Source organism: Caenorhabditis remanei, chromosome IV, assembly GCF_010183535.1.
Source record: "Caenorhabditis remanei strain PX506 chromosome IV, whole genome shotgun sequence".
Classification (NCBI taxonomy): Eukaryota; Metazoa; Nematoda; class Chromadorea; order Rhabditida; family Rhabditidae; genus Caenorhabditis; species Caenorhabditis remanei.
In genome coordinates, this window is record NC_071331.1 from 11,657,623 (window position 1) to 11,683,282 (window position 25,660).

The 25,660-nt window shown below is 36.0% G+C and overlaps 4 protein-coding genes across 4 annotated transcripts; 2 read left to right on the plus strand and 2 right to left on the minus strand.

Moving 5' to 3' along the window:
• Positions 1-448: 448 nt before the first annotated feature.
• Positions 449-2,592, minus strand: GCK72_013360 (uncharacterized protein; the record flags this gene model as incomplete). The annotated part of the gene is made up of 5 exons (XM_003092094.2): positions 449-604; positions 898-1,130; positions 1,522-1,672; positions 1,841-1,965; positions 2,472-2,592. The coding sequence occupies 5 exons, from the start codon at positions 2,590-2,592 to the stop codon at positions 449-451; spliced, it is 786 nt and encodes a 261-aa protein (XP_003092142.2).
• An 8,657-nt stretch (positions 2,593-11,249) lies between these two features.
• On the plus strand, positions 11,250-14,614 carry GCK72_013361 (uncharacterized protein; the record flags this gene model as incomplete). The annotated part of the gene is made up of 5 exons (XM_003092093.2): positions 11,250-11,373; positions 11,698-11,759; positions 11,952-12,704; positions 13,245-13,468; positions 14,545-14,614. The coding sequence occupies 5 exons, from the start codon at positions 11,250-11,252 to the stop codon at positions 14,612-14,614; spliced, it is 1,233 nt and encodes a 410-aa protein (XP_003092141.2).
• A 1,131-nt stretch (positions 14,615-15,745) lies between these two features.
• Positions 15,746-16,544, plus strand: GCK72_013362 (uncharacterized protein; the record flags this gene model as incomplete). The annotated part of the gene is made up of 3 exons (XM_003092089.2): positions 15,746-15,892; positions 16,147-16,345; positions 16,438-16,544. 3 exons carry the CDS (start codon positions 15,746-15,748, stop codon positions 16,542-16,544), a joined length of 453 nt encoding a protein of 150 aa, XP_003092137.2.
• An 851-nt stretch (positions 16,545-17,395) lies between these two features.
• Positions 17,396-22,834, minus strand: GCK72_013363 (uncharacterized protein; the record flags this gene model as incomplete). Its single annotated transcript, XM_053729812.1, has 11 exons — positions 17,396-17,677; positions 17,889-17,984; positions 18,098-18,463; positions 18,591-18,834; positions 18,949-19,208; positions 19,349-19,543; positions 19,683-19,862; positions 19,913-20,171; positions 21,830-21,918; positions 22,507-22,592; positions 22,762-22,834. 11 exons carry the CDS (start codon positions 22,832-22,834, stop codon positions 17,396-17,398), a joined length of 2,130 nt encoding a protein of 709 aa, XP_053584584.1.
• Between the last annotated feature and the right edge of the window lie 2,826 nt (positions 22,835-25,660).

Below are 25,660 nucleotides of genomic sequence, written 5' to 3' on the forward strand. Positions count from 1 at the left end.
TATCGAAAAAATTTTAAAAATCGTTCTGAAACCCGCTGAAAACGATCGCCGGTCAGTTTGGGCATTTCTCTGGCCGGTGAAAATCGGCGTTATGACCCAGAAATTTGACTTCGGTCGTATGTTAATTTCTTCATTTCCTTGAGTTCATTCTCATACCGAAAGAATTTTTTGATTCCGTAAAAACCCCGCTGAGAACGAGCGGCGAAATAGTTTGGACATTTCAGTGGCCGTGGAACTTCGAAAACATTGTTTTCTTCAGGTTTTCGTCGCCAAAATTTGAAAAAAAATCAACATGGTCGAAGTCGAATTTCTAGGCCACCGATATGCCCAAACTCACCTTCGATCGCTCTCAGACCGAATAAAAATTCTTTCGATATGAAAATGAACTCACCGGTACACATACATTATTCTGTGAAAAAATCAGAGTTGAGTTTAGTCCACCTTTAATTCATCCAGAGCCACTCCTCACAACGTTCCACTTCTTGAACATTGTCTTGACGACTTCTCTGTAGTCCTGATGATTATAGACAAAGTATGAAGAGTGAAGGAGTGAATGAATGCAAACAAGCCAGTTGGTCATATCTGCAGCAAGAATTGCAGATTTCTGAAATGTAAACAAAAGTTGATTCTTGAAGACTTGGAGATGAGAGGAAATAAGAGTTGACATGCCCATTCTGCGCGGAATTGAATAAAAAACTAGAGTATCAAATAGTTCTAAACTGATTGAAACGGTAAACTTTTTCGACTCCAAATGATTTCAAGCGGTTATTAATTGTATTATTTTGCATAGTTTTTTTTTACTAAAAAATAGACTTATTTTCGTATTAAATTGAACTTCACACGAGAAAAATACTCTCTTTTTGATTGGCTATTACCAAGATTTTAATGAAAACTTACACTATTTGCATACTTCAGTAGAATACACGTCAACAATGGAATCTCTTCCAGAAAAAGTGTTGCAATGAAATGAAGCATGACTGGTCGAAAGTATGCACTATTCAAGTTCCGACGGAGTAGAAGAGCCAGTCCAACGACACAAACAGTTGTGATGGCAAGAGAGAAATCGTATGCAGACGTGACGGCAGATGCTTCTGGAGATGTTATGCAGGATACTGTCATGCTCGTGGCGTCTGGAATGTTGAATAGTTATTATTGGCTCACGACATTCTTTTTGAGACCAAAGAAGTCTTTAGAGGATATTGTCATCTATGCAACTCATTAGGACCTTCTAATTACTCCTTCACATTTAACTCAACTGAAACGGAAAACTATTTAAAAACCGAAGATTTGTATAGCCCTGTTAGTGTTTTTAATCTTTTTTATCAACAAGATTTTCAATTTAAAAATCTCCATTTGCATCCTTGCGGTTGACGGAAAATTAATTTCCAGTTAAGAAACAGCAACACGAGAACGGGAGAACTAGTTATGTGATGTAGGTTTCAATTTTTTGGCCTTATGAAACAGGATTTCTACTTTCAGATCGCAACAATGAGATGCTCTGATACCGTCTGGAAAACTCACCAATAACCAGCAGAGCCGTCAGAATAATCAGATAACAAATGGCACCGGCGATGAATGGTAATATCCTAGAGAATAGACTTGAATGATGGAAATATACAGGTGAGTAGGCAGCTAACGACCAGTCGATCACTTCACAGAGTAGTAGGAGAACCTGGAAATCGAATCAGAATTAAAGTTTAAACGAGAGAGAGACTACGGTACAACAGTAGAGTGAGCTTTTGAGTGGCTATGAAACAGTTACTCCAGAGTTGTCAGTAATATTTATTCTTCTGTCAGTCGCTATGACAGCTTTTTGAAACAGAAAACTCAATAGTCTCACCTGTAACAATGGAATAGAAGTAGAAATAACCAAAGTGGCACCACATATCCTTTCATCGGAACGTCGATCGAGATAAGCGAGGAGAAGAAGAAGACAAGCAACCACTATGTCTACTATGAATTTCACTGGAAATTGATGGTTTTTTTATTACGTGCAAATTACCATTATCAATATAGTCATTTTTTCTGTATCAATGACAGAATATTGAAACATTATTTTCTATCAGTTCACTTTTTTCCACTGTTTCCAGAATAATTGTCTGAATAATGTTTTGTAGGTTGTAAAAGCTATCTTTCTTTAAATATTTCAAATCATCTCAGGATCATGTAATAAAATCGGATAGTGGTTTATAGTGTGGTAGAAACTGTTGACAATTTTCTCAGAATTTCAGGTTTGATTCACCGGAGATAAGTAATCCAAACTAATTAATCAATTTGTATTTTATCTGATTCTGAATAATTTTTACTATTTTTTCTTGATTCTGAAATTAGAGGAGACGAGGATAAAAATATTTATTTTTAAATCTCAGTAGAAATGAGTCACTTAAGCTCCATAACGTCTGAAATGTCACGATTTCAGCGACCCATATTTATTTTCCTCGGTAATTTGAGCAAAATTTCAAAAAACTCACCTAAAAATATGGAATACTTGTCCCGCAATCTCGTATTGTTCACAACTGTTGCTAACAAAAAAGTGGATACAGTGAGCTCGATGAGTCCGAGAAATAGATAAATAAAGAATTCTGGAGCCATTTGTAACAGCTAAAACAAGAAAAAACCTTCAGAAAAAACAGGGAATCCGGGAGTTAACCATGCGACTAATGCAAATTAAAATGACAGAAATAGAGAGTATGGAAATTGGAGAGACCCAGAGAAGCATACAAATAAAAACGTCAGAGTATTATCACTGATTTCAAAATGGTGATGATAAGAAAGTTTGGACAGTGTACCTCCTAAACGGTCATGTCTCAACTAGAAGTAATAGAATCCAATTCATTTGGAACGGAATAGGATTATGATGGTATTTTGAGAATTGAAAAAGGAAAAAAGAAGAGGAAAAATGATAAGAAAACACATTTTGGTATGGTGGTGATGATATTTGCATTTTGGTGTGAAAGAGGAATTGAATAAATCGAAAGAAGAGAGAAATGTATGTTTTGTGTTGGAAAGAGATTCAGATGGAAAAACATTCGAACTGTGATGGGAACCAGTTTGAGAGGGAGAGGATGAGGTTGCAATTAAAAGTTCACATGGAGGGAAGAAAAGAGGATTACAATTACTGTGATTTTTTGGAAGTGGTCTAAGAGATTAGGAAGAAAAGGAACTTTTGAAAATCAATGAAATTCTGTTCTGGTTTTAAAAGTTCACAGTAATTGAAATATCTGACAAGTGAGGTAACGTAGTACAACCCCCGAAACGAACAAAAACGTAACTGTTATTCATAGGTATCTTTTCGTCATGTATGAAGAAAATATTTCGGTTTCTGAATGTTCTATTAAAATTGAAACAGTTTCAAAGAACGGTGATTGTAGTCATTCAATCAAACGTTCAGTCTCCGAGTAGTGACATGATGTCCAACGTTTCATGAAAGTCGGCATATTTTGTAACCATGATCGACCCCTTCCAGGCATATATCTACCTTGACTCTCTAAATATGACTGTAATAAAGAACCAAACAGTCCAGGAAGTTTCACAGAAAAATATGGACAAAAAAATCCGTCAGTGAAGGAAGGAGACTTCGATTTCCAGTGGTCACAAGGAAAATAGAGAGAATTAGAATTTGGTTTTGAGAGCAGGTCAAAGGATCTTTCCGGTTTCAAGATGTTCATTACTAGAGGAGAAAACATTTTTCATGGTTTTTTTTTATATCCCGATTTGTACTAAACCATGTGAAATCATGATAGCATGATTAGGCTAAACTACTCATTATTTTGATCTGATCTATCTGTATAAAATATGGATTATACATAGAAGTCAACTTAGTTTCCTGATGAAACAGAAGGTTGAAAGAACAAAGATTGATCACTATATCAGAAGATTCATTGATTGGGATAAAACTCAGAAGTCAAATAACTTCTTTACGTTCAATGAAATAATTATCTTCGGTTTCAGGATGGTTTAAAATTTATAGCAACTGAATGGAAATGCTGCACCTGTAGATGTCTCCATTATTGCTCTTATTACTGCTTACTGATACATGACTGTAAATAGATTCCACATTGACAAAAAAAGTGTGAAATATCAATTGTGATGTACCTGTTTAGACTTGGTGTAACTAAGCTCGGTGAACATGTAGTTCCGAAGAGTTTTTATTTAATTGAGATAAGACTAAACGTCGATTGAGAGGAGTGAGTAGTTGTTTTTTCAGGACTGGGTAGAAACAGCTATTCTAAAAAATAACACATTCCAATTAAACGATATTATATTTTATACCACTATTTTCGGACATTATTTCGAACATTTGAGCTCTATATATATATATATATATATATATAGACAGCAGTAGAATAACGAAAAGAATACATTAAAAAAGGGGGAGACTAGATACATCTGATATCAAAAAAATCTTGCTGAGGAGAATTTTATCTGAAATTTGAAACAGACGGTACACATAGGACCAATATCTATTATTTGACTGTTTCTGAGCCATGTTATCAGCGTGGCTTCTGTTAGAAATATTAGTGCATCTATACCCTGCTCGACATAAATATAGAGCCACTTCGGTTTATTGAAGCATCATCATTTTCGTGATTTAGGCAATAATCACAACTGGCTCTATATTTATGTTGGGCAGTGTACGTTTTTCAGTAAGATCAACTTTCAGAGCGTTCCAAGAACATCTTCTCCCTATCTTTGTCTCTTCTCATTCCCTCCATTTCTATCGTTTACCTGTTTCATCTTATTCACACACCTGAATCATCCCTTTATATTTGCTCTCTTTCTTCCCTATCGGTCACTCACTCCGACCTCTCTTTTTGTTTTGAGAGAGAAACTTCTTTGGCACTTTATACTGGGAATCTCCTTATTTTGAGAGTTTTGAACTTCATCTGTACGATTTTTCATTTCCAAGGGGGTTCCCTCTTTCATACCTTTTCCAAACGCTACTGTTTCCTCCTTCTCTTCTGAATTGCCTTATGAATAAATCATTCGAATTTTCCACTACATTTGCTCCATCGGGCTCTAATAATTCGAGAGGAAAAGGCGCCGACCGAAAGAGCCGAGAGACGACTCAAATTGGCTGCAATCAAATAGAGAAGAGGGAGATACCGTAGTAGTAGTTGGAGAGCAGCAAAAAGGAAACAACAGGTGTCTAGTAGTTGATGTTGTTTTCGTCACCAATTCGTCTTCGTTATTGTATTTTGAGATCCGATTCGTCAATATGATTGTGACGAAACAGTTAGTTGTTAGAGAACCAAGTGTGGCAACATATTCATAAATAGTTTTTACTTATTTCTGGAAATATCAAATGAATGCTGAAAGACAAACCGTATCCTTTCTGCGATGATTTTTTAATGGAATATTTTTTCCCTCACCTTGTCAGTTCCTCAAGCTGTGGTAGTCTTGCAAGCGTGGATTGTAGCGTGGATTGTACGGCTTATCACTACAGATTTTCTAATATTTCAATGAGCTTTGTGATAAATACATTCAAATTTTCGGCTTGTTTCCCATTAATTTCGATTTTTCTGAATTCCGAAAATTATTACAGTTTCCAAAAGTTGTTTTTATTAGTTTTAGATGGATGGAGTTGTTTGACGTCCTGTTGGTTTGGGTAGGTATCTGTGTACATTAGAATCTGAATATCAAATCCCAAAGTGAAATATCTTCAAATTTTCAAGATTCAAAAACCTTATAATTCCCAATCTGTTCTTCAGTTGTACTATCGTTATTGTGAAGTTTTGAGTTTTTTAAACACATTTATAAGGTTGATGCATAAGCTCCTGCTATTTTTCGCCACTGTTTCATCGAATCAATAACTGATTTGGTGACTACATCATTCTGTTTGGTAGGCACTATTTGGACTCCTAAAATTCTATGTTTGTCATAAATCCCATTCACGCTTTAGGTATCCGATACCTAGTCACCTTTCTATTATCTCGGCACAGTTCTTCCAACTGCGCTCCACCGAAATCCCTTTGAAAAATGTCTCTTTTTCTTTGATTCTCTCAATTTTGCACACAATTTTCTTCGGTTTTGGTAGAGCGCGGTTGTAAGAAGCGTGCCGTGCTAATATGAAATCCATTTAAAAATTGAGAAATGTCTCTAAATCTCGATAACTACAGTCAGAACACTGAAAAAACACAGTTTGTGAACCAGAAGAATTTGTTACCAGAAACAAAGAAATTCAGTTTCATTCCGTTTTTATCGTATGCTCACAAAAAACTTATGGATTGTTTCCTTCTTCCGTATACATATTAAGTTCTGTCATTCACTCTGGTGGGGAATAACAAATGAGTTCCGTTCGTGTGTCCACATCTATCACAGGGATGATGTTAAACGACCAGATGAGAAACTACACTTCCCTCTACACTAAACGAATCCTCGCCCCAGCAGTTGTCACGAGAGAAGTCTGTCATTCTTCCACAATGTTATCTTAAGCTTAACATAATTTGCTCTCATTTCAACACACATTACACCTTTTTCTCCTCTTGATTGAAGAAGGCCGACTGAGATGACACCCGCTCTGTTGTTGCACTCTCTCCCTCTTCTTCATCTTCATACTCATTCCCATTGTTTTCTTTTCTGTCGAAATTTGAGCCGATTCTTGGCACAAGTTGATTATCGAAGAGATACATGATTTCGGAGAGAGTCGAGACTTTTTGATTGATTATCATAATTTTCGTGGGAATTTTGTGGTCGGTGTATGTTTCATGTTTTTTCAAAATCTTGATTCTTTTGAAATTTTAGTTTATAAAATTTTTATCATTTTAAGAAATGAGAAGGAAGGTTGCACAAGAATGGAAACTGTAAACTTTTCGTTTACTCATCCATGATTCGCTCTTCTTATTATAGAAATTCGTGTGAGAAATTTGCGTATTAGTAAGACTGAGCTAGAGGTGAAATTTATGCACGCCTCGGAACAGTACAATCTTCCCCAGAAAAACCGTGAAATCCAATTTTTTTGAAAAGCTGTTCCATTGAGCATTTTCTGAGTGTTAGATAGAACTGTTAAGAATGTAATCAACTAGATTATTCAACAGTGTCAAAACGATGTATTGCAACAGTATTTCTTTTTGTAATTTTGAATTTCTAGAGTTTTTTCAATTTGTTGCAGCCGATCTGACTTCAAAAATGGAAACCTTCTGTTTCAACGTTGAGTAATCACAAGTCAGATATTCTCCCAGTGTTCTATGTGCTGTCAAAGTTTCGAAACAATGACTACCATTTTTCTGAGGCCTGTATAACGAACTATGCTGCAGAAAAGTCAACCTACTATTCTGCAACATCTGTTGAGAATAAATCTGATTTACATAATTTTCAACATTTTAATTTTAATTTTTAATTAGTTTTCCTTTGTTTTAATCACTGATTCAGATTTTCGATTTAGTTTTGTAGTTTTAAAGCGGACTTCAATGCATAGTTGTGTTTCTGAAAACACTTGTACGTTCTCGGAAGTTTATTCCCCTGAATCATACTAACAAGCACCAATCTGTCAATAACTTTCTTCATAAACGTTCTCTTGCGAACGAATTGTGAACAAATTATTAGAATCTTCGTTTTTATTGAAAAACTTCAGTTAATGGAATTATAGCAATAAACTAAAATTCTCAGGCGAGGCATATCAAGAAAAAAAAAGTTAGAAACAGTAGGCATAGAAAGCAACTTCGATTTTCTTGGCAAATGGGGCAACTTTCTGCAGCATCTCTGTTGACAGTATGCAAAGCATCTTCAGAAAGTTTCTAAAACTTCTATAAAAAGTCGGCGAAAGCTCTTCAGACAGCTAAGGGTTCATGACAAAACTGTCTGCAGAGAGTTGAGGGTCGCAAGAATTTGATGAAATGTTCTCTAAACCTCCATAGTTGCTTCTGAAAGTCGATAACACTGAGAACTGTTTGTAGAGAGTTGGAGAAGTTCCCTATTAGAGTAAAACGAGAACAAATTCTTGCGACCCTCCCATTTCTGCAGTACTTTGTCATGTACCCTCAACTTTCTGCAGCACTTTCTCATGTACCCTCAACTTTCTGCGGAAGTTTTAAAAAATTTCTGTGGATGCTTTGCATACTGTCGGCAGAGATGCTGCAGAGATGCTGAAGAAAGTTGCCGTAATTTGCCGAGTTAAAAACTCAAAAATATTAAGCCCATATTGAGTTTTTCTGATTATGAAATTTAATAGAATTTAAAATATTTCAGTTTCATCCATTAGATAGTTTTGGAAACAGTTTTGCTGGAAGATGGTATTGCTATTCACATAGTTTGTGTTTCCCAATGTGGATTATTATAATACGGTCTATGTTTCAATCATCTGTGAAGTTTATTGTTTTAAATAGCTAGCGATCCACCGTGCCTGTTTCTTTTTGCCTTTCCTTATCACTTGTTTCCCATCAACTTCTAATACCCTAATTATCACACTGACCTCTTCATTCTTGCTCCTTTTGTCCCCCCTCCCAAAATGAGCCAGGTGCTAATCACTATACCTCATGCCCTCTCTTCCCCACCTATTTGCCCTTCTCGGCTTCTCTTATCTGACCTTTGCATCTTGCCTTTTTGTATGTCTGTGTACATAATAATTGTATCATCATCATCATCTTCCTTCCATCCTTCTCCATCATAAACATGCATGTCTTTTTACCTCTTTTTGGCATACCAACCCTTTCGGCTCCTCTTTTCGTCTCTCTCTATTTTTATGATGCCATCTCTTTTGGAGAAAAAGAAAGAGATTCTTATTGCGGAAGATGCATCCGTCGGGACGGTACTCTCTTTCTTTTTCTTCGATAATTACCGTAATGAGGTAATTTGAAACATATTGACAGGAGGCAATCCTACGCGGGTGGATGCTTTCGGTTACAAGGTTAATTCGTTCATTCTATTGTTTTTTTCTTTTCTTAATCCATGGTGTCCTTCAGACCAAAACATGTGTGCCACCTGTTGACGAGACATGGTTTTGAGATTTGTTTAGATTTTAGATTTCATAAATATTACTGTTACGGTTTCATTACTTTTGTGATGGTACTCGTTAACTTGAATCTACACCAGTTGTGTTTTTCGGAATATTCTTTTTAATATCGGAATCGGCTCAGGGTTTCATTTTTGCTTTTAAATGTTTACTACATACCTCCAACAATTTTTAGCGTCATTTCGATCATTAAAAATGAAGACTCAAAATTGCTTTCTTAATTATTATGGGGTTATTCACCTCTGGAAAAAACGTGTTTTTTTCCCTCGATTCATTTACCGGAAAAAACTGTTTTTCCCGTTTTTTCCGGCAAATTAATCGACGGAACAAACGTTTTTTCCGGAGGTGAATAACCCCATTAGAAACATTATTTTTGAACAGTTTTCTCCATAGCTTTTAGGAATAATAAATCAGATGGAGATAATATTATCGATGCTTTTTTGAGGAGCTTGAGCAAGTAATAAGTTTTTGAAAACGATTCCATCGACATAATCATGGAAAATTTTAAAGACTGATTACTGTCGAAGTCATGTAGTTTTCATAATAATTCGACTTATTCGAGATTTTTTTTCATTTTGTTTCAAACTCAATTTTTCAATAGCTGGATATTCGCAATAACGATTGTTTGAAAAATTTTCACCATTTCAAATACTCCTGAAATTGTAAAAAGGTATTCGAAATCATTTCATCGTTCAAAACTAACATTTTTATCAAAGAACTTAGGCTACACACATTTATAGAGTTAAAATTTCAAATGTGACAGTCGATTTCTGGATTCAGAATTTCTATCTCTATCGAACACCTGTATTCAAAATTAGCACGAATTCTAAGCTCAGTCGACTGCTCCAATCGTTTCAGTAGAGCTTATAAAATTGTTATAAAACAGTAAAATCACTTCAAAAAAAGTTGTTGAAGCTATAAAACCGCTTCATCGAAACCACGAAAAAATAGAAGCGAATATATCCATCTCATTATCATGTCACTATATTCTATTGGCACGTTGTCCTTCCCTCCCTCTCCACCAATTAGTTCTTCTTCTCCCCCATGTCACTGTCCAATCAAACCGTCCCTCCGTCCACTACTTCCAAATGTGGAAACTTTTGGTATGAGATGAGAAGCCAATAATTTTCTCGTTATTCATTTTTATGACCCTTTTTTCTCTCTTTTCGTTCCTTTTTTGCGGATTCCGAATGCGCTTTCAAAGTTGTTCCCATCATTCTCTTTCTCTCTTTAGTTTCTGCCGTTCCGAGTTCTTTTTCTTCTCTTATTGCCGTGGAAACCAATATGGATATTCTTCAATGCAAGCATACTTCCTTTTTGGTTTTATTCAAATGTTGAATTATAATATTTTTTAAAGCAATAACTGGTAGTGAGTTTCTGTATCAATGAGAGGAAAAATAGAAAATTCACAACAGTAAATTTTTAAGAAGTATAAATTCATTCTTGTGCTGTTTCAAGTTCTTGATGAATTCACTGTGAATGATGCATAGGTTGATATGTTTAAATAATACATGGTCAATTTTTTGTCTCCGACTGCTTATCACCTTTCTCTTTCTGGAAATCCGTGACCGAACTTCGAACACCATTCCGTTGGAAGTACACTCATGACACTCCATTGAATTCAGATAAATCTTCGGTTTCAGGTTCTTTTCATTAACAGATAGGAACGTTCACATCTAGTAGTTTCTTCGGATATATAGAGATAGACTTGAATTGTAATAATAGGCTGAGAAGTTTTTTTAAGTAATGCTCGAATCTAGACAGTTTTAAACATCTTAAATCAGACCTTCAGTTAATGTTTCATTGTCTCATTATAGTTCTTGGAAGTACTTGAAATCTAGTTGGTCGACGATTAGAGTCTCTAGATACGGTATAATATCCATATCTATATTCACTCTCTCTCTTTGTCTTCCGATAACCATCAATTTCAACTCGGTTCACTGAATACCATCTCCTCTATACTAACCCCCTTTGCTTTCCCTCTCTCTTCATTTCCGGATCCCATATTCGTCAGTTCCAAATCTTCCCCGAAAATTCATAAATTCCCAAGTGTCGAATATCTCAAAAAGTGTCCCCCCTTCTTCATCTGACATGTCACCTTTGCCCTCCTCTATTAGCTCTCCAGAGAGCAATCCGAATGTCAAACTCTTCTCCCTTTTTTGTCACCGATATGGGAATGTGAACTTTTCCCATTTTTTCTGCTTTTTTTCTGTTTTTTGCTCATCTTATCTTTTCTCTTTTTCTGAGGCTAACAAGTATATTCCTCGAACTCTTGATTTTTCAGAACGACTCCTTCAAAATGAGACGACTACTAATCGTCTCGTTTTGTCTACTTTTTTCAATAGTAAATAGTGCAAAAGTTGATATCGATTTGATCAATGAGACGATTCGAGATCTTCTTCATTTCAAAAATTCTGATCCAAGTGAGTCACCTGGTGTGGAGCTTCTTCTTCTCAGTGTTTAATGTATAACAAAAATCTAAAGAATTTTCAAAATTTGAAAACTGCGGGAAACAGAAATATCGATGAGACGATATTTTCTAGTGTGCTTAGTTTTTTTTACTGATTCAGAATAGAAAGTTAAAAATACAGTTTGTTTTAGTTTCAGTACGCTAGACTAATACATTTTTTAGGTTAATACATATTTCAAATTTTACCTAACCGTACGTTTAGCATTAGTGTTCGTCACTGTTTCACTAGCTAGAAATTTCTACTCATAGCCATTAATTAATTAATCACCCTTTCCAGACATCACCTCATTCCATCGTCAATCCCACACTCTGACGGAACATATGAAGGATTTGTATCAGGTGAGTATATCTAACTATTTTATTCAAGAATATGTATATAACTCATCAATGTTTCGGTCAGTTTCAACTGATCTGCACACTCTCTCCATATTCAAATAATTTTTTTTCTGTTTCTGATTATTTTCAAAAACTTGTCCAAGAGTTGTAATTTTGGTATCGCAGTGTTTAAAAACGTTATAACACTTTTTCCAGATCTTCATCGATGAAGACTCCAATGAAGACGGAAATTTGGTGCGTGCCATCGAACCAGCTGTTGGAAAACTTGATGGTCAAGAAGTTCTCGTTTTCGATGTTGAAGGATTCGATTCCGATGAATCCATCATGAGAGCCGAACTTCATTTCTTCCTCAGACGACGTGACGCCTTCTCCAGAAGACGTTCTCGTCAGATTCGTGCCAAATCGGTTTGTGTGAATGAGTACTGTAGACCACAGACCCTGAAGAAGATCCGTGGAAGTTCGACAAGTGGAGATGAGATGTTGGAGGATTTCAAAGTGGTTTGGGATGCAACAAAATCAGTTTTCGATTCGTATCATTTGGATGGAAAGCAAGCAGTTTTCCGTATTACAAGAGAACATTCAAAGATGAGACCTTATGCTGAGATGATCAGAAAGAGCACCCCATTCCTTGTGATCTACTCGAAAGTCAACCATACTCTGGATACAAAATCAGTCATCCAACAAGCCGAACAAACGAAGAGAAAGAGAAGAGACTTGGGAAATGAGGAGTTGAGAGAATACTACACTTACAACTCCATTCCATTGGATAATGATGAACGGGAACCAGTGAAAAGGAAGGCTGGAAAAAAGAACAGTTTGTCAGAGGAGATGTCATCTGAAGACGTTTGGCAAGGATTCGGAGAAGAGACTTCAAGAGAAGATAGGGAGAGAAAGGAGAATGAGGAAATGGCAAATGATGTGAGAGTCGTGCTTCTGCAGAATAAGAATGTGAGTTACATCCGACAATCGAGCCAACTGGAGATATTGAATAAGTTTAGTCTGAATGAAACAGTTGTAATTTTTTCTAACGGATACTGCGAAACAACTGTTTTGGAACATAGAATTGTTAAATTAAACACATAGTCATGAGTATTCTGAATTGGAGATGTATTTCAAATGTAAATGCATCAAAAACGGCTCATTTTCCGAGTTTGAAATCAAAATCAATCCCTTAAAAGTGTAAAATTTTGGAAATATTTTTAAAATTTGAGTGATCTTCTTTCCTTTTATGAATCTCAGTCTCAATTGGGTTCCTTTCAAACTCAAGATGATAACTTCTTAAGCTCATCGCTCTACTTCTAGATAATATCACTCTCGACCACTCTCCTACCGTAATCCTTTTCATTACCTCTCTCTCTCCAACTCTCTTATTTTCCAATCAACAACACCTCATGAAAATCACACCAATTCCCTCTTTCATCTCTCCCAAATCCCACATCCGTAAACCAATAAATCACTCCTCAAAAACACATTTTTCTCTGTTTGCAGCGTTGTCACAAAGAGGGAACTTTGGTCAGTCTAAAACACTTCGGATGGGATCGATTCGTGATGGAACCGAAGACAATCGAGACGTCGTTCTGTAAAGGAAAGTGTGCGAAGCCGATGTTGACAAGTGGAAAAGCGTCGAATCATGCAATGCTGCAGTCTCTGTTCGCTGCAGAACCCGTCTGTTGTGCACCGACTAATTTGAAGTCACTCAACTTTTTGTATAGGTGAGAAAGTCTGATAGTCGAATTGAGATTTTTGAAAAGGAAGAGATTATAATGGAAGATTGTAGCAGTATATGTTGCAACGATCAGGTGACAGGAAGCTATGCTGGACTACGATCCGGTTAGAGAAATCTCTTAAAGAAACATTCATTCTGAAACCTGCTTTAGCAGTAAACTAATTTATTTATTTATTTTATTTATTGAATACGATCGCAAGTATCGTGCAAGAAAGAAAAGAAAACAAAAATATCAAGAGTATAAGCATTAGTGAGGGTTAATCGGGATGTTAAATGTCTAACATAATACAAGAAAGAGATATCGTAGTGTGGTCAATTAGGTAAAGAGTGCAATGAGATAGACGGTCGGTTAATTCCAACCAAGTAAACGAAAACGTTAGAAAATTCATGCGATTTTGAGGAGGATTGGTGAATATCAAAATTAATGTTTCTAATTATGATCTTGAAACAGTATGTTTTAATCTGAACATGACCAAGAAAACTCAGCTGCTATTGTTTCTTAATTTCAAGAAATAGAGAGATTCTGAAGAGAAAGGCACTCTAACGATAGATCGTATAGAAACTTTTTTCGGATTCTTTCTTTTTTTTGCTCTGGACAGAAGCCTTCTCAACTACTAAGCTAATATCAGACTTGCAAAATATCGACCCGGCCCGGTTCGTTACAAGTCTGGCAAATATCAGTTTGTCAAACCACGAACCACTTTTCGTAAAGATAAGAAGACAATGTAGACTTAATTGACATTTCTATAGAATTCAAGGTCTATATCGAACCTTCGTAACAGTATACAACATTGTGACACAAGTTATTCACTCTTATAGTTAATCTCATGACTGCCTCTTCAGAGCCATTTTGACCTGAAAGTTATAAACGGCTGACCAGAATATCAATACCTTCTCACACCAAAAACGTAGCTCTTGAAATTTCAAATAGATTCAAAACTGCAATTGGTTGAAACAAAAAGTTATGACAAGTAGCATGAATGTGTATGTGGGTACTAAAGCCTTCTCCATCCCAATGATAATCTGAACTCTTTGAAACATGTAATATTTTCTTCATTTCAGAGACGAAAAAGGACGTACAGTAATCCGTAACTACTCGAAGATGCTCATTGGATCTTGCTCTTGCCTTTAAATTAATTCATTAATGTTCCTGTAATTCTCAAATAATCTTGCCTTCTCTTATTGTCTGTACATCCTTCTCTACCTCCACTAACACAAACCATTTTATTTCTTTCATAATAAGTGAATCCAATGAATCTCATTTCTCTCCCTCTAATCTTCTCTTATTTAACTGCTACTTCCTAACTTTTGAATATCATAAACCTAGTCGGAATTTCCTGATTAGACTTTTATGAGTTCCCCCTTCCCTTTCTGAATTTGTTTAACCTGAACAACGTTCAAATTAAAATTCAAAACAGAATGAACCATCTGAATAAAGTTAAACACCAAAGTGTTCATCACGTTCCGAGATCATCTTTATTTACTCAGAATCTGCATAAAACTGTGGGAGGAGGGACCACGAGTCCTCGATTGAAATAAGTAAATAGAACAGTCTGTCAGTTTAACATGAACTCAATCAGCTGTCTTCTGTTTCTTCTGATTCTATTCTACAGGTGTTTCCATGCAGTCGATGGGCGGTTCTTCTATGGTGAGTTGGGAATTTTCTTACTGTTTTTAGTAGTTAACATTTGTTGAGCGAAATTTTTCTATCTAATTTTTTTTCATAGCCCATCCGTGATCTAAGTATTGACCTGGACAACATAGAATAATGTAAATTCTATGATTTTGACAATATCAGCCAGATGTAGATACTTTAGTGAAATTCAGGTCTGGAAAATCTGAGAAAATGGGAAAATTCTCAGAAGTGACCCTCTAGACTGGCCCAAGATTCTTTAATCATTTTTAATCACTACAAAAAACTTCCCCAGAACTACATACATTTTGATAAGTTGGCTGGAACCGCCAAGAATCACAAATATGACTGGAGCTATTAAATACCTTTTTCTCAACTGTACGCTCCTGAATTTTTGGAAAATCTGAGACAATACAAATCCGCTTCATATTATAATGGGCATAATACCCCACTTAACGCTTCAAAAATTTTAAGAAATTGTAGAAACAGTAAATATTTTTGTTTCAAATGCAGTTTTCTACCACAAACAAATTTTCCCAGTTGTATCTTGGTTTCAAAACGACTATACGAATAATCCGATTATCCAAAAAACTTCTTAATTTGAAAATAATGAGTTCAGAAGACGTGAAAATGTACGGCTGTCGATGTCTCCAAAAAGATCAAACCAAACAACTGCTCACCTCGCTTACAAATGGAATTCCAGTCAATGCAAATCGACCGATATGGAAATCTTTTGTTAGGGAACAACCAACATTATCGAACAATTTACAGAGCAAGGTATATTTAATTTACACATCTGTAGTTTTTGGAACGCTTACTGATTCAGGTAGTGCACATAAAGAATTAAATCCTTTTTATAACGTTTCTTGGATAGTTTATTTCAATTTCATAGGTTTCCTGGTCCCAATCGCAGTTGGAAAATAAAAATGTGTTAATTGTAACATGAAACATCAGAAAGTTATCAAAAAACAAATTCAGCTCGTTCCTACTCCCACCCATATAATCTACTTACAAATCTCCCACCTTTTCAGATCCAATACCTCAAGGAATGGCTTGCAACACTGACTCTTGACACTCCTACAGTACCCCCAACAACCACTACAACTACCACTTCGAGACCTCAAACTACAGAAGATCCAGTCGCTTTGCCATTCGACGAAGCAGCTGTTGGAAATAATGTTTTCCTGAAGTTGGCCTACAAGATGATGGCTAAGTATTTCAAGAAATTCCGTGAGTTTGAATTTTACGGTTTCTGAGAACCGAAAAATTGTTGTGATTATCTTAATTCCTTGATTTTTCCTTGACCATACAAACGTTTCCAGGCGGCGAATGGACAATTCTCGACCGTTTCGAATGTATTTGTGATGGAGATCTCATTGAACTTCTCAAATCGAAAACATTTATCAATATTCAAGTCGCACATGATTAGTTTTATTGATTTCAACTTTCTTCGATAAAATTTTCTGAATTTCCCAAAATTATTATGACTCTCCCAATAAGTTTTACCCAATCTCACAGAATAGATTTCAATTTGAAGCAGAAAAAATCGGGAATTTGTAAGGCTACAAAACGAAGATTCTAGAATTTCTTCTCTCTATCTAAGGTCCCCCGAGGTATTCAACAAGCCCCGCCCCTTTTCCCACGTGTAACATAGCAACCGGCGGAACCCGGGAGATGTCCGTACACACTGTTACTCAAATACCCTCCTCTCGTTGTGTTCACTAACTCTGGTTCCTCTGCATTTGACCGTGAAAATCTTTCGCCTTTTACTAAAGATTTCCGTGCAAAGGAGCAAACTCTGAGTATTATAAACAATTTTTGGAGTCCCCTCGAACGAGCGGGACAAAAATGAAGTAGAATGTCCTCTGAAAAGGTTGAGATGATATGATTCGGGAGCCTGATGGTGATGGAACAGAGGTGAGAATGAGAACCTTCAGGTTCCAAATTATTAGAAAAATTTAGATTCGGTTTCTCAAATATTATTAACGGCGAACTACACTTTCAATCTTTGCAATACAAATTCACTATGTTAACTTCCATAAAGGATGATGAAACAAGAATCCATGTACACATTTTTCCAACGTGAACAGAATATCTAACTGAAACGCACAAGCAATTTTATCTTCGTCGTCAACTCTTACTAAATTAACTGTAAATCTGAAACAGCGTAGAATTCTTTTATTAATTATAACATGCCTAGCAACCTAATAATCTATCAAAAGGCACATTCATAATATTATACTCGCATCAATGTTTCAATGCTATAGAAGAAAAATGAATTTAAGACAAAAACGTGGGTGACAATACGTTAGCAGCCAACGCAGAATCTGTGAAAATAGAAGGAGAAAGAACAGATGGAGACAGTACGACTCCAGAGAGTACGGTTGGAGAAACGACATCAGGACAGAGAACAAATGGAGATAAAACTAGAGGAGACATTACGTATGGATTTACTACATTAGGGGATAAGACGTAGGGAGAGAAGACGTATGCATTGAATACGGCAGCTGATAATACATTTGGACCAAGGACGTATGGAGAGAAGATGAGTGGATTTCCGACCTGTGAAGAAGACATTTATGGATGGGGGGGGGGGGGGGATGGAACTTATTTGGCATTTCAGGTTTCGAAGTTAATTTAGGACCAAAGTTTTCAGATGGGACCGGCTGTTTTTTTCTTGTTTCAAACTTTTGATTTAGTCTTCCTCCATCAAGTTTGTTCAATACTGTATTGTCTGATCCGAAAAAAACGTTAAAGAGAAAATCGAACTTACTTGAGGTGAAATAACCGGAAGAGACATGAGAAGTGGAGAGAGAACACTCGGACAGAACAGTTGAGGAGATAGGACGAGTGGTCCGAGAACGGATAGCTGGAAATGAATAATATTCAACTTTTCGAAAAAAAACCACGTTTCAGGAATGCAACTTTAGATTTCGCAGCAAAGAATCGAAAGTCATTTTTACAAATCCTTTCCATACGAACCTTATTAATAGTGGGTGCAAATGCTTGTGGTGAGAACACTGTCGGATTCAAAAACACGATTTGATACAATCCATTCAACAGAGAAATCGTCTGTCTCTTCACTCTTCTTCCACTTTTTCCAAATCCTTGAGCTCCATTTCCTTTCGCAAGTTCTCTGATTGTCATTCGAATGGACTCTTCCTTCTGTTCAGTTGTCAGAGAGTCAACTTCATGAATATCGAATGGTAGATCAGAAACCGAAGTGTTGTATATTCCAGTCTCTCCATAAAGAGATTGCATTTGTTCTTTGTTCATGAATGAGAATTTTTTATTGACGAAATCCAAATTTTGAGCACGAGTCAGAGAGCTGGAAAGAGATGTGTACGCCTGAAATGGGACTTCGATTGGTCAGAATTGGGTCCAGTATTTTCTTTGAAAACTACTGTTCCAACCGGTCATAATCTTTGCTGGAAGGAATACATGAACATTGAGTGACGGATCCCCTTAATCTCACCTGATCAATAATCGAAGTCATATCCACTAAATCCTTATCCAATCCACTCTTTCTCAGTCCTTTCACCAGATTCAATGCGTCATCCACAACATTATTCACTCCTGTGATATCCATCACCAATTCCAACACATTTTCTCTATCCTTGTCTTTCAATCCAGCTTTTTCCAGAACATTCGGAATTGGGAGGATACTATTGTCACTCTCGTCACGATACAATGGGAACATGTCGGGAGAGAGGAGCCGTCTGGAATCAAAAGTTGTGTTGATGAATTGATTGATTAGTTGGAGTTAAATATAATTTCTCATATCAGAATTCAATGAAACAGAAATTTGTTTAGTGAAGTTAGCGTCTTCCTACCTCTTTGTGTTTAACTTCTCTGGCATAATCGGCATAAACCTTGGCGACAAAAAGTTCGCATTCGAATCTTTCGTATGTTTGTGAACTGCATCCACCAATCCGAAAACAGTTTCATCAATCATTCCATCCGGTGTAATATCTCGAACTCGATCAGAGAATGATTTCTTTTGTCTCAATGGATGATTCTTTCCAATTACCATATCCAACATTCTATTCTTGAATCGATTCTTCTCCCGGGCTCCGAATACAGCGTCTTGCAGCTGAAATGTTGGTTTTCAGGGTTTTATTTGAACGAAGAGACTCATAAAGTAATTTGCCGATAACTTTCTCTGCTTCAAAACTATTGCAAAACAATAACATTTTTCCGACAACTAATCGAAGAGTCTTTTTTTATCCTTACCTTTTTCAGATTTGTATAGCTTGAAGTCATATTTCTCGTCGGTTTCACATGTGCAAACTCTCTGATCATTTTGGTGAATTCTTGTATTGGACTCTTGTTATTTTCATGCAAATCTGGCATCTTTGCAAAATTCTTTGGTTTATAGAATACTCCATCCAAACTGTCAACTCGTTTCGCTTCGTCGACTGCTTCTTTCTGAAAAATGAGAGTTTTGAAACACTAAAACTCATACAAACTAAAATTGATTTTTTAATGTTTCTGAATGTTTACCAATGAAATAAAATATATCTTCATGATTACCAGAATCCGTCACAGTTTATAAAAGAAAACTCACATTACTATAAAGCGAGAGAATATTTCTCTTCACTCTTCTCTTTCTATATTTCATCGAATTGATTTTCTCCATTTTCTCCAACATCTTCGGTGACATTTTGTATTGACCAGCGAAGTTTCTTCTCTTCATTTTTCGAAATCTTGCAAGTTTCAGTTTCTCTGCTTGGATCTCGTTTATTTTCTGAATGTTCTCATTCTGTTTTTTTTATTTCAGCGATTATTTAGTATTACCGTTCGTACTCTCTTTTTCAACTGCTTCTGCACTACTTTCTTCTGAAATTTCCTTCTTTTCAGTTTCTTTATATCTAGTTTGCCCATTGGTACTGTATCTTGTTTATCGATAAAATCTAATTTCTTATCCAATGCTGCCTTCCCATAAATGTCTTCCAACTTTCCGTCGAAGGCGTTCACGAGACATTTAGCTCCAGCTTTCACGTCATATTCTTTGGGAATTGAATCAAGACAAGCAACAAATGCACGGCGTTGCGGTCTGGAAATTTATATAGAAAAACTCAATGTGAGAGATTAGAAGTGTTATTTCGTTTCGGTGTAAGTAACATTTTAGAAACATAATTTAATTCTTTCTAATAATTTGGAACCTGGAATTTCTTAATCTCGCATCTGTTGCATCACATCAGACTCCCGAATCATATCATCTAAACCTTTTCAAAGAACATTCAATTTCATTTTTGTCCCGCTCTTTCGAGGGAACTCCAAAAATTGTTTATAATACTCAGAGTTTGCTCCTTTGCACGGAAATCTTTAGTAAAAGGCGAAAGATTTTCACGGTCAAATGCAGAGGAACCAGAGTTAGTGAAAACAACGAAGGGAGGGTATTTGAATGACTGTGTGTACGGACATCTCCCGGGTTCCGCCGGTTGCTATGTTACACGTGGGAAAAGGGGCGGGGCTTGTCGGATACCTTGAGGGACCTTAGATAGAGAGAATATGAAGTTGTAACGATCAACGGAACAAGACCACGTTTAACTTTTGTGGCCATCGAGTCTAGTAGAATCTAAATATAAGTTTCTAAATGAAATCCAGAGGCATCGGAGGTATAGAAAGTCAAAAAATGCTGGAATCGTTGTTCTGTAACTTCACAAATTTCCAAATTTTTGCGATCGTAATCTATTCTGTAAAATTGGCTAAAACTTGCTATGTTAGTTACAACAACATTCTGGACAAAAATAGAGATCGCTGGAAATGTCGCCTCATAAGGGATAGTGTTAGACAAGTGGATAGAGTTTGATGGAGGTATTAATTTTTTGTTTCCAACTAGATTTTTTTGAGGTTTCTGAAACAGATAGAATCCATTATGAGGGTCTCAATGAGAATCTGTTTCTTTAGAGTTCCCCAATCAAAAATTGGATAAATGTTCTGCAGAAACTATCACAACAGATAATACTCACTTGAAACTGACTACTTATAAAATTCTGTTTTCAAAAATTTGGGTCTGGAATGCGAATTTCCCGAGTGGTCTACTAGCGATTTTTTGATCGAGTTTTCAGAGGAAATGGATGAAAACTTGACGACATGGAGCTTCGTACTCTTCTTCCAGATTTATAGTAGCTCCAATATGGACCGAGTAATCAGACTTCTTGTCTGAAAGTCTGGGATGGTATCTTGGAGTGTTCACGTTTGATGCTTCTGAAATTGTTCCTGAATCACGTTTGAAACCCCTAGAGATGAGTTACCCAAAGGTTTCCAAGAAATAAAGTATCTTAAGCTACCGTACCTTTGCTCTCTGTTCTCAATACCATCTCAACAAATCACAAGTTCAAAGATACATCATAAATATATCTAATTCACAGGTATCGTCTTCCATTGCTAACTATCCGTTTTCCTCATTAAAATCCTTGCGTATTAACGACGCATTGTTCTTTTGCCTCTCGTTCTCCTCCTTGTCTGATCTCCCCTCTTCCATCTCGTTATCAAAACTGACGAATTCTCGACGGTTCTTCGTTTTCTATGGCGGCGTCAAGTCAGAAGCAACAACGATAAAAACGGCAATAAAAGTGCCAAAACGAACTGGTCTCCCTGTTTCTTTCACACGATTTCCCTTTTTGATTTACAACTTTTTTAAGAGACGTCGAGAGAATTGAGATGGTGATGGCTGCTTATCTTCAGAATATGTTTTAGATGACTCACTTCTTCATTTGCATATACATTTGTTTGCCAACGGAACCAAGAAGTGAGCTGACCGCTTGAATGTACCATCCGTAATGGAGCTGTTGAAGCTGAAAATTGAATATTAAAAAGTTAATTTTCAGGAAAGTTATCAATCATCTTCGTGAAATTTTGAGATTTGATATCAAAACTTCAAAACGGGAATTTCATTTTGTGCAGTGGTGAAAAAACGGTAAAGCTTTTGAAAAATAATATGGATTATGTAGGACCATTACAATTGCGCTCTAAACAAGAAATATTCGCAAGATTAATTCGATCCATTGAAACTTTTGATGACTATATTTTTCGCTTTTTCATTTAGCACTAGCTTTTCAAATTTTCAGGAGAGCGCAGTTTTGAAAATCTATTAGACAGGTGAGCAAGTATTCTTGCAAAAAGTAATTACAGTTACGCTAATTCCAGAAATTCCATCGTTGGTTCTGATGGTGATATGAGCCACACAATGCCTTTCTAATAAAATTAATGGAAGCTTCCGAAATTCTATGAAACTTCCAAAAGATCAGATTTTTCCTTCTCTCCATTTTCTACAAAATATTCCATCCATCACCTCTCCTTTCCCCCTAATTCTTACCTAACCGATCAATCATTCAATCGTTTTTTCAATCTCCCAGACTTGTCAATTCAGATTCATTTCATACCTTATCAACCTCCTTCGCTTCCATTTTCATCTTATCCATAGCTGCCAATTTCGTTGCACTTTGCACACAATTCACATTATCGAATGCTGGAATTTTTTTTTTCAAAATTTAACAATTCGGTAATTTTCTGTGAATTGTAAACTCCCACCTAAATAAAATACACACGAAGCAGATGCGGGGACCTATTGTCTGTGTCTGTCCCCACTAAAATTAAACACATTTTGAAAATGAAAACTTTCTCTAAATCCATCTCACTTCGTTCCCCAATGACATCACCCAAAAATACAAAAAAGAATACTGCACTTTTTTCATCAAAAGTCGTTATCATTTTGTTCTCTTATTTCCTACTTATCAAGTTTTCATTTCTTCGAAACTTCCGAGGAACGAGTGGAACGTATTCAGACTAATCTATCATTTCTCTTTTCACTTGAGGCGATATTTTTGGCGCCGAAAAAAACGGAGAGGAAGTGAAAAATGAAAGGGAAAATGGAAGATGAATTGCACTTTAGCGAGGAGGAGAAGAATGTTTTGGAGTGACCTAGGAATTCGGAATTTTTCTCGAAACAACTTGAAACCTAACTGTTTTGTGAGCCTTTAAAAGTTGAAATAGCATCAGATCTGGCTGTTTCAAATACTGGATATAAGCTCATTGATATAACTTATCTCGATATGTAAGGTGCCGAATCAAAAATTCAAAATTAATGCTTTAAAACTGATTTCTTGGTACTGAAAAGATAATTCAGAAAACTCAAAATGAGATAAAGTGAGTTGGAAACAATAAGATGTTTCAGGGATTCCTTATACTGGACAATACTTTGCTCCTAGCACATTGCATTAGTACCAATAAAATGAAACGAATTCCAGACAAGTTAGATTCTCGACATATACAAATGGACCCTTTCGAAATGTCGGTGTATGTCTCAGAAAAGCGCGTTCGTAGTAGCTTCTTCAAACTAATAACTTTTACAGAAGTGATAGCTTACTCGAAGGCTTAAAGTGTGTGAAAACCGAACCTGGTATCAATTGAAGACTGTTGTGACGTGTTAGCAATATACATTTTTTGCGAAACAGTAACTTTTGAATCAAAAAGTTCATAATTAACCTTGTGTTATGAAAATATGTGAAAAATGTTTCAACGATTTTATATGTTAGATACAACTTCTGATGGGCCATTCAGACTATTTTCGGTGTAGGTAGTTTTTTGTTAGAGAGTGTTTGCTGAAATTCGACCAAGCTAATTTACCTACAAAAGAGTATCAACTGAAGAGCTCCAACATTTATGAACAAGTTTTTAAAGAATTTGAAACAGTAATTTCGCGAAGTTCTGAGAAACGTGCCTGGCTATAGATGCGCTCGGCAACTCTAGACCTCCACCATATCCCTCACCCCTAAACCAAACCAACTCACCATAACAAAATAGCACAAAAATGCACGTCGTCCACCACGACCGAGACCGTTTCATTTCGAATAAAAAGCTAGACATTGGACCGAAAGGGTGTTGAAAGTGATTGTTTCTAATTTTATTGCCCTTATGTTTTGATTCTCATCCCCCTCCCTTCTTTCACCCTCTTGTTTCCTTATCTTTTTGTTTCTTTTCCACTGAAGCCGCCATTCATGGATCAACTCCGCCCACTACTTTTCGCCTCTCTCGGATCCACTTTTTTCAGATACAGTATCTATTTCTCGCCGATTTTCGTCTGGAAGTTTTCGATTTGCGGAAAGAGAAACAGGTGGAAACTATGTGACCGTTTGTGAAATATCATTTGACTAAATGAATGAAGAAATTGAAACAAGAAATAGGGAAAAGTCGGAAAGAGGGATAGGTTCGGTTGAGGTCATTCTACAGTATACCTGGTAGAGATATTGCAAAAAGTGTAGCAGAATGAAAATTATTCTGGTAGAAATTAGCTAAACAATAAAAAAACGTGAGCTGAGAAAAACTGTCATATGTAGTAACTAAAAATTACAGTTTCTGACATAAAGTTTGAGAGAAAATGTTTTCCAAAATTGCTGAAACCATGACTTGTATTAACTGAATTGTTTTGAAATTATAGTCGTACGAACAAAATTTGAAATTTTCGAAATCAGTTATAATAACTTCTGTGAAACGGTCTAGATTTGTGTAGAAAGACTAAATCGATTTGTACTTTCTGATTAAAAAAGATTTGAAATGTCTACGGTAGTTGATACCGAGATGTAGAGGAAAGTACCAAATTTTGACGTTTCTGCAATTTGTTGTGACTAGCTGGAAAATTTTTAATGTTGTTCCGATCGTAACCGACTCCATACTCTTATTTCAGTAAAAGATCTCATACTTATGAAACACAACTCATTTCTCAAAGAGAATATCTGCTCCTTTCAGGCAACTAGTGGAAACATCAACTATATTTAATTTGAGACTTTCATTCTCTAAGTAAATGTTTTCTGTTTCATTCACTTCAGTTCTGCAATCACAACCATCTCAATTCAGTGTATCCGTTAACAATTATTGCAAACTTCAATCATTTCGGTAACAGATACTAGTCTTTTGAATTAAAAAAACAATTAAAAAATTAATCATCAACCATTCATTGACACTTTACTACTAGAATTCAATTCTGATCAACCAGTACTTACTTTACACTCTGTCTTATTCATTTTCGGTTTCCCTTTCTCCCACCTCCTTCATTTTCTACCGTATCCATTCCTTTAAAAGATCTTATCACGATTTATCAAAGTATTTTCTAATTTTGGGTGCCATTGCGAGATCGAATATATTTGTTGATCTATCAAAACAGAAACGATACAATTTGTGATCTGGTCGAAATGATATACTCAATCCCAGATTTTTTCAAATAGGAGTGAAGATTTATTGATTTATTTCCAACCTATAAACTGAAAATAGAGACTTTGGATCATGAATGTTTTCAGTACCAATTGAGCCTGCTACTAGTCCGAATGGGATGGGGAGATTTTCTATTCTCTTAGTTTACCTTAACAGAAAATTACAGTTTCCAAATGTAAATATTAGGGTGTTTCATAAGTCTTTGCACTTTTTCTATCAGTTTTTGATCGAATTTTTCTTAATGAGAAAGGAGTTCTAATAAGTTATATATTGTTCATGAGTACTGGTTACATCTTGCCAACATTGTGGTAGTTTGGCAATTCCGGCCGC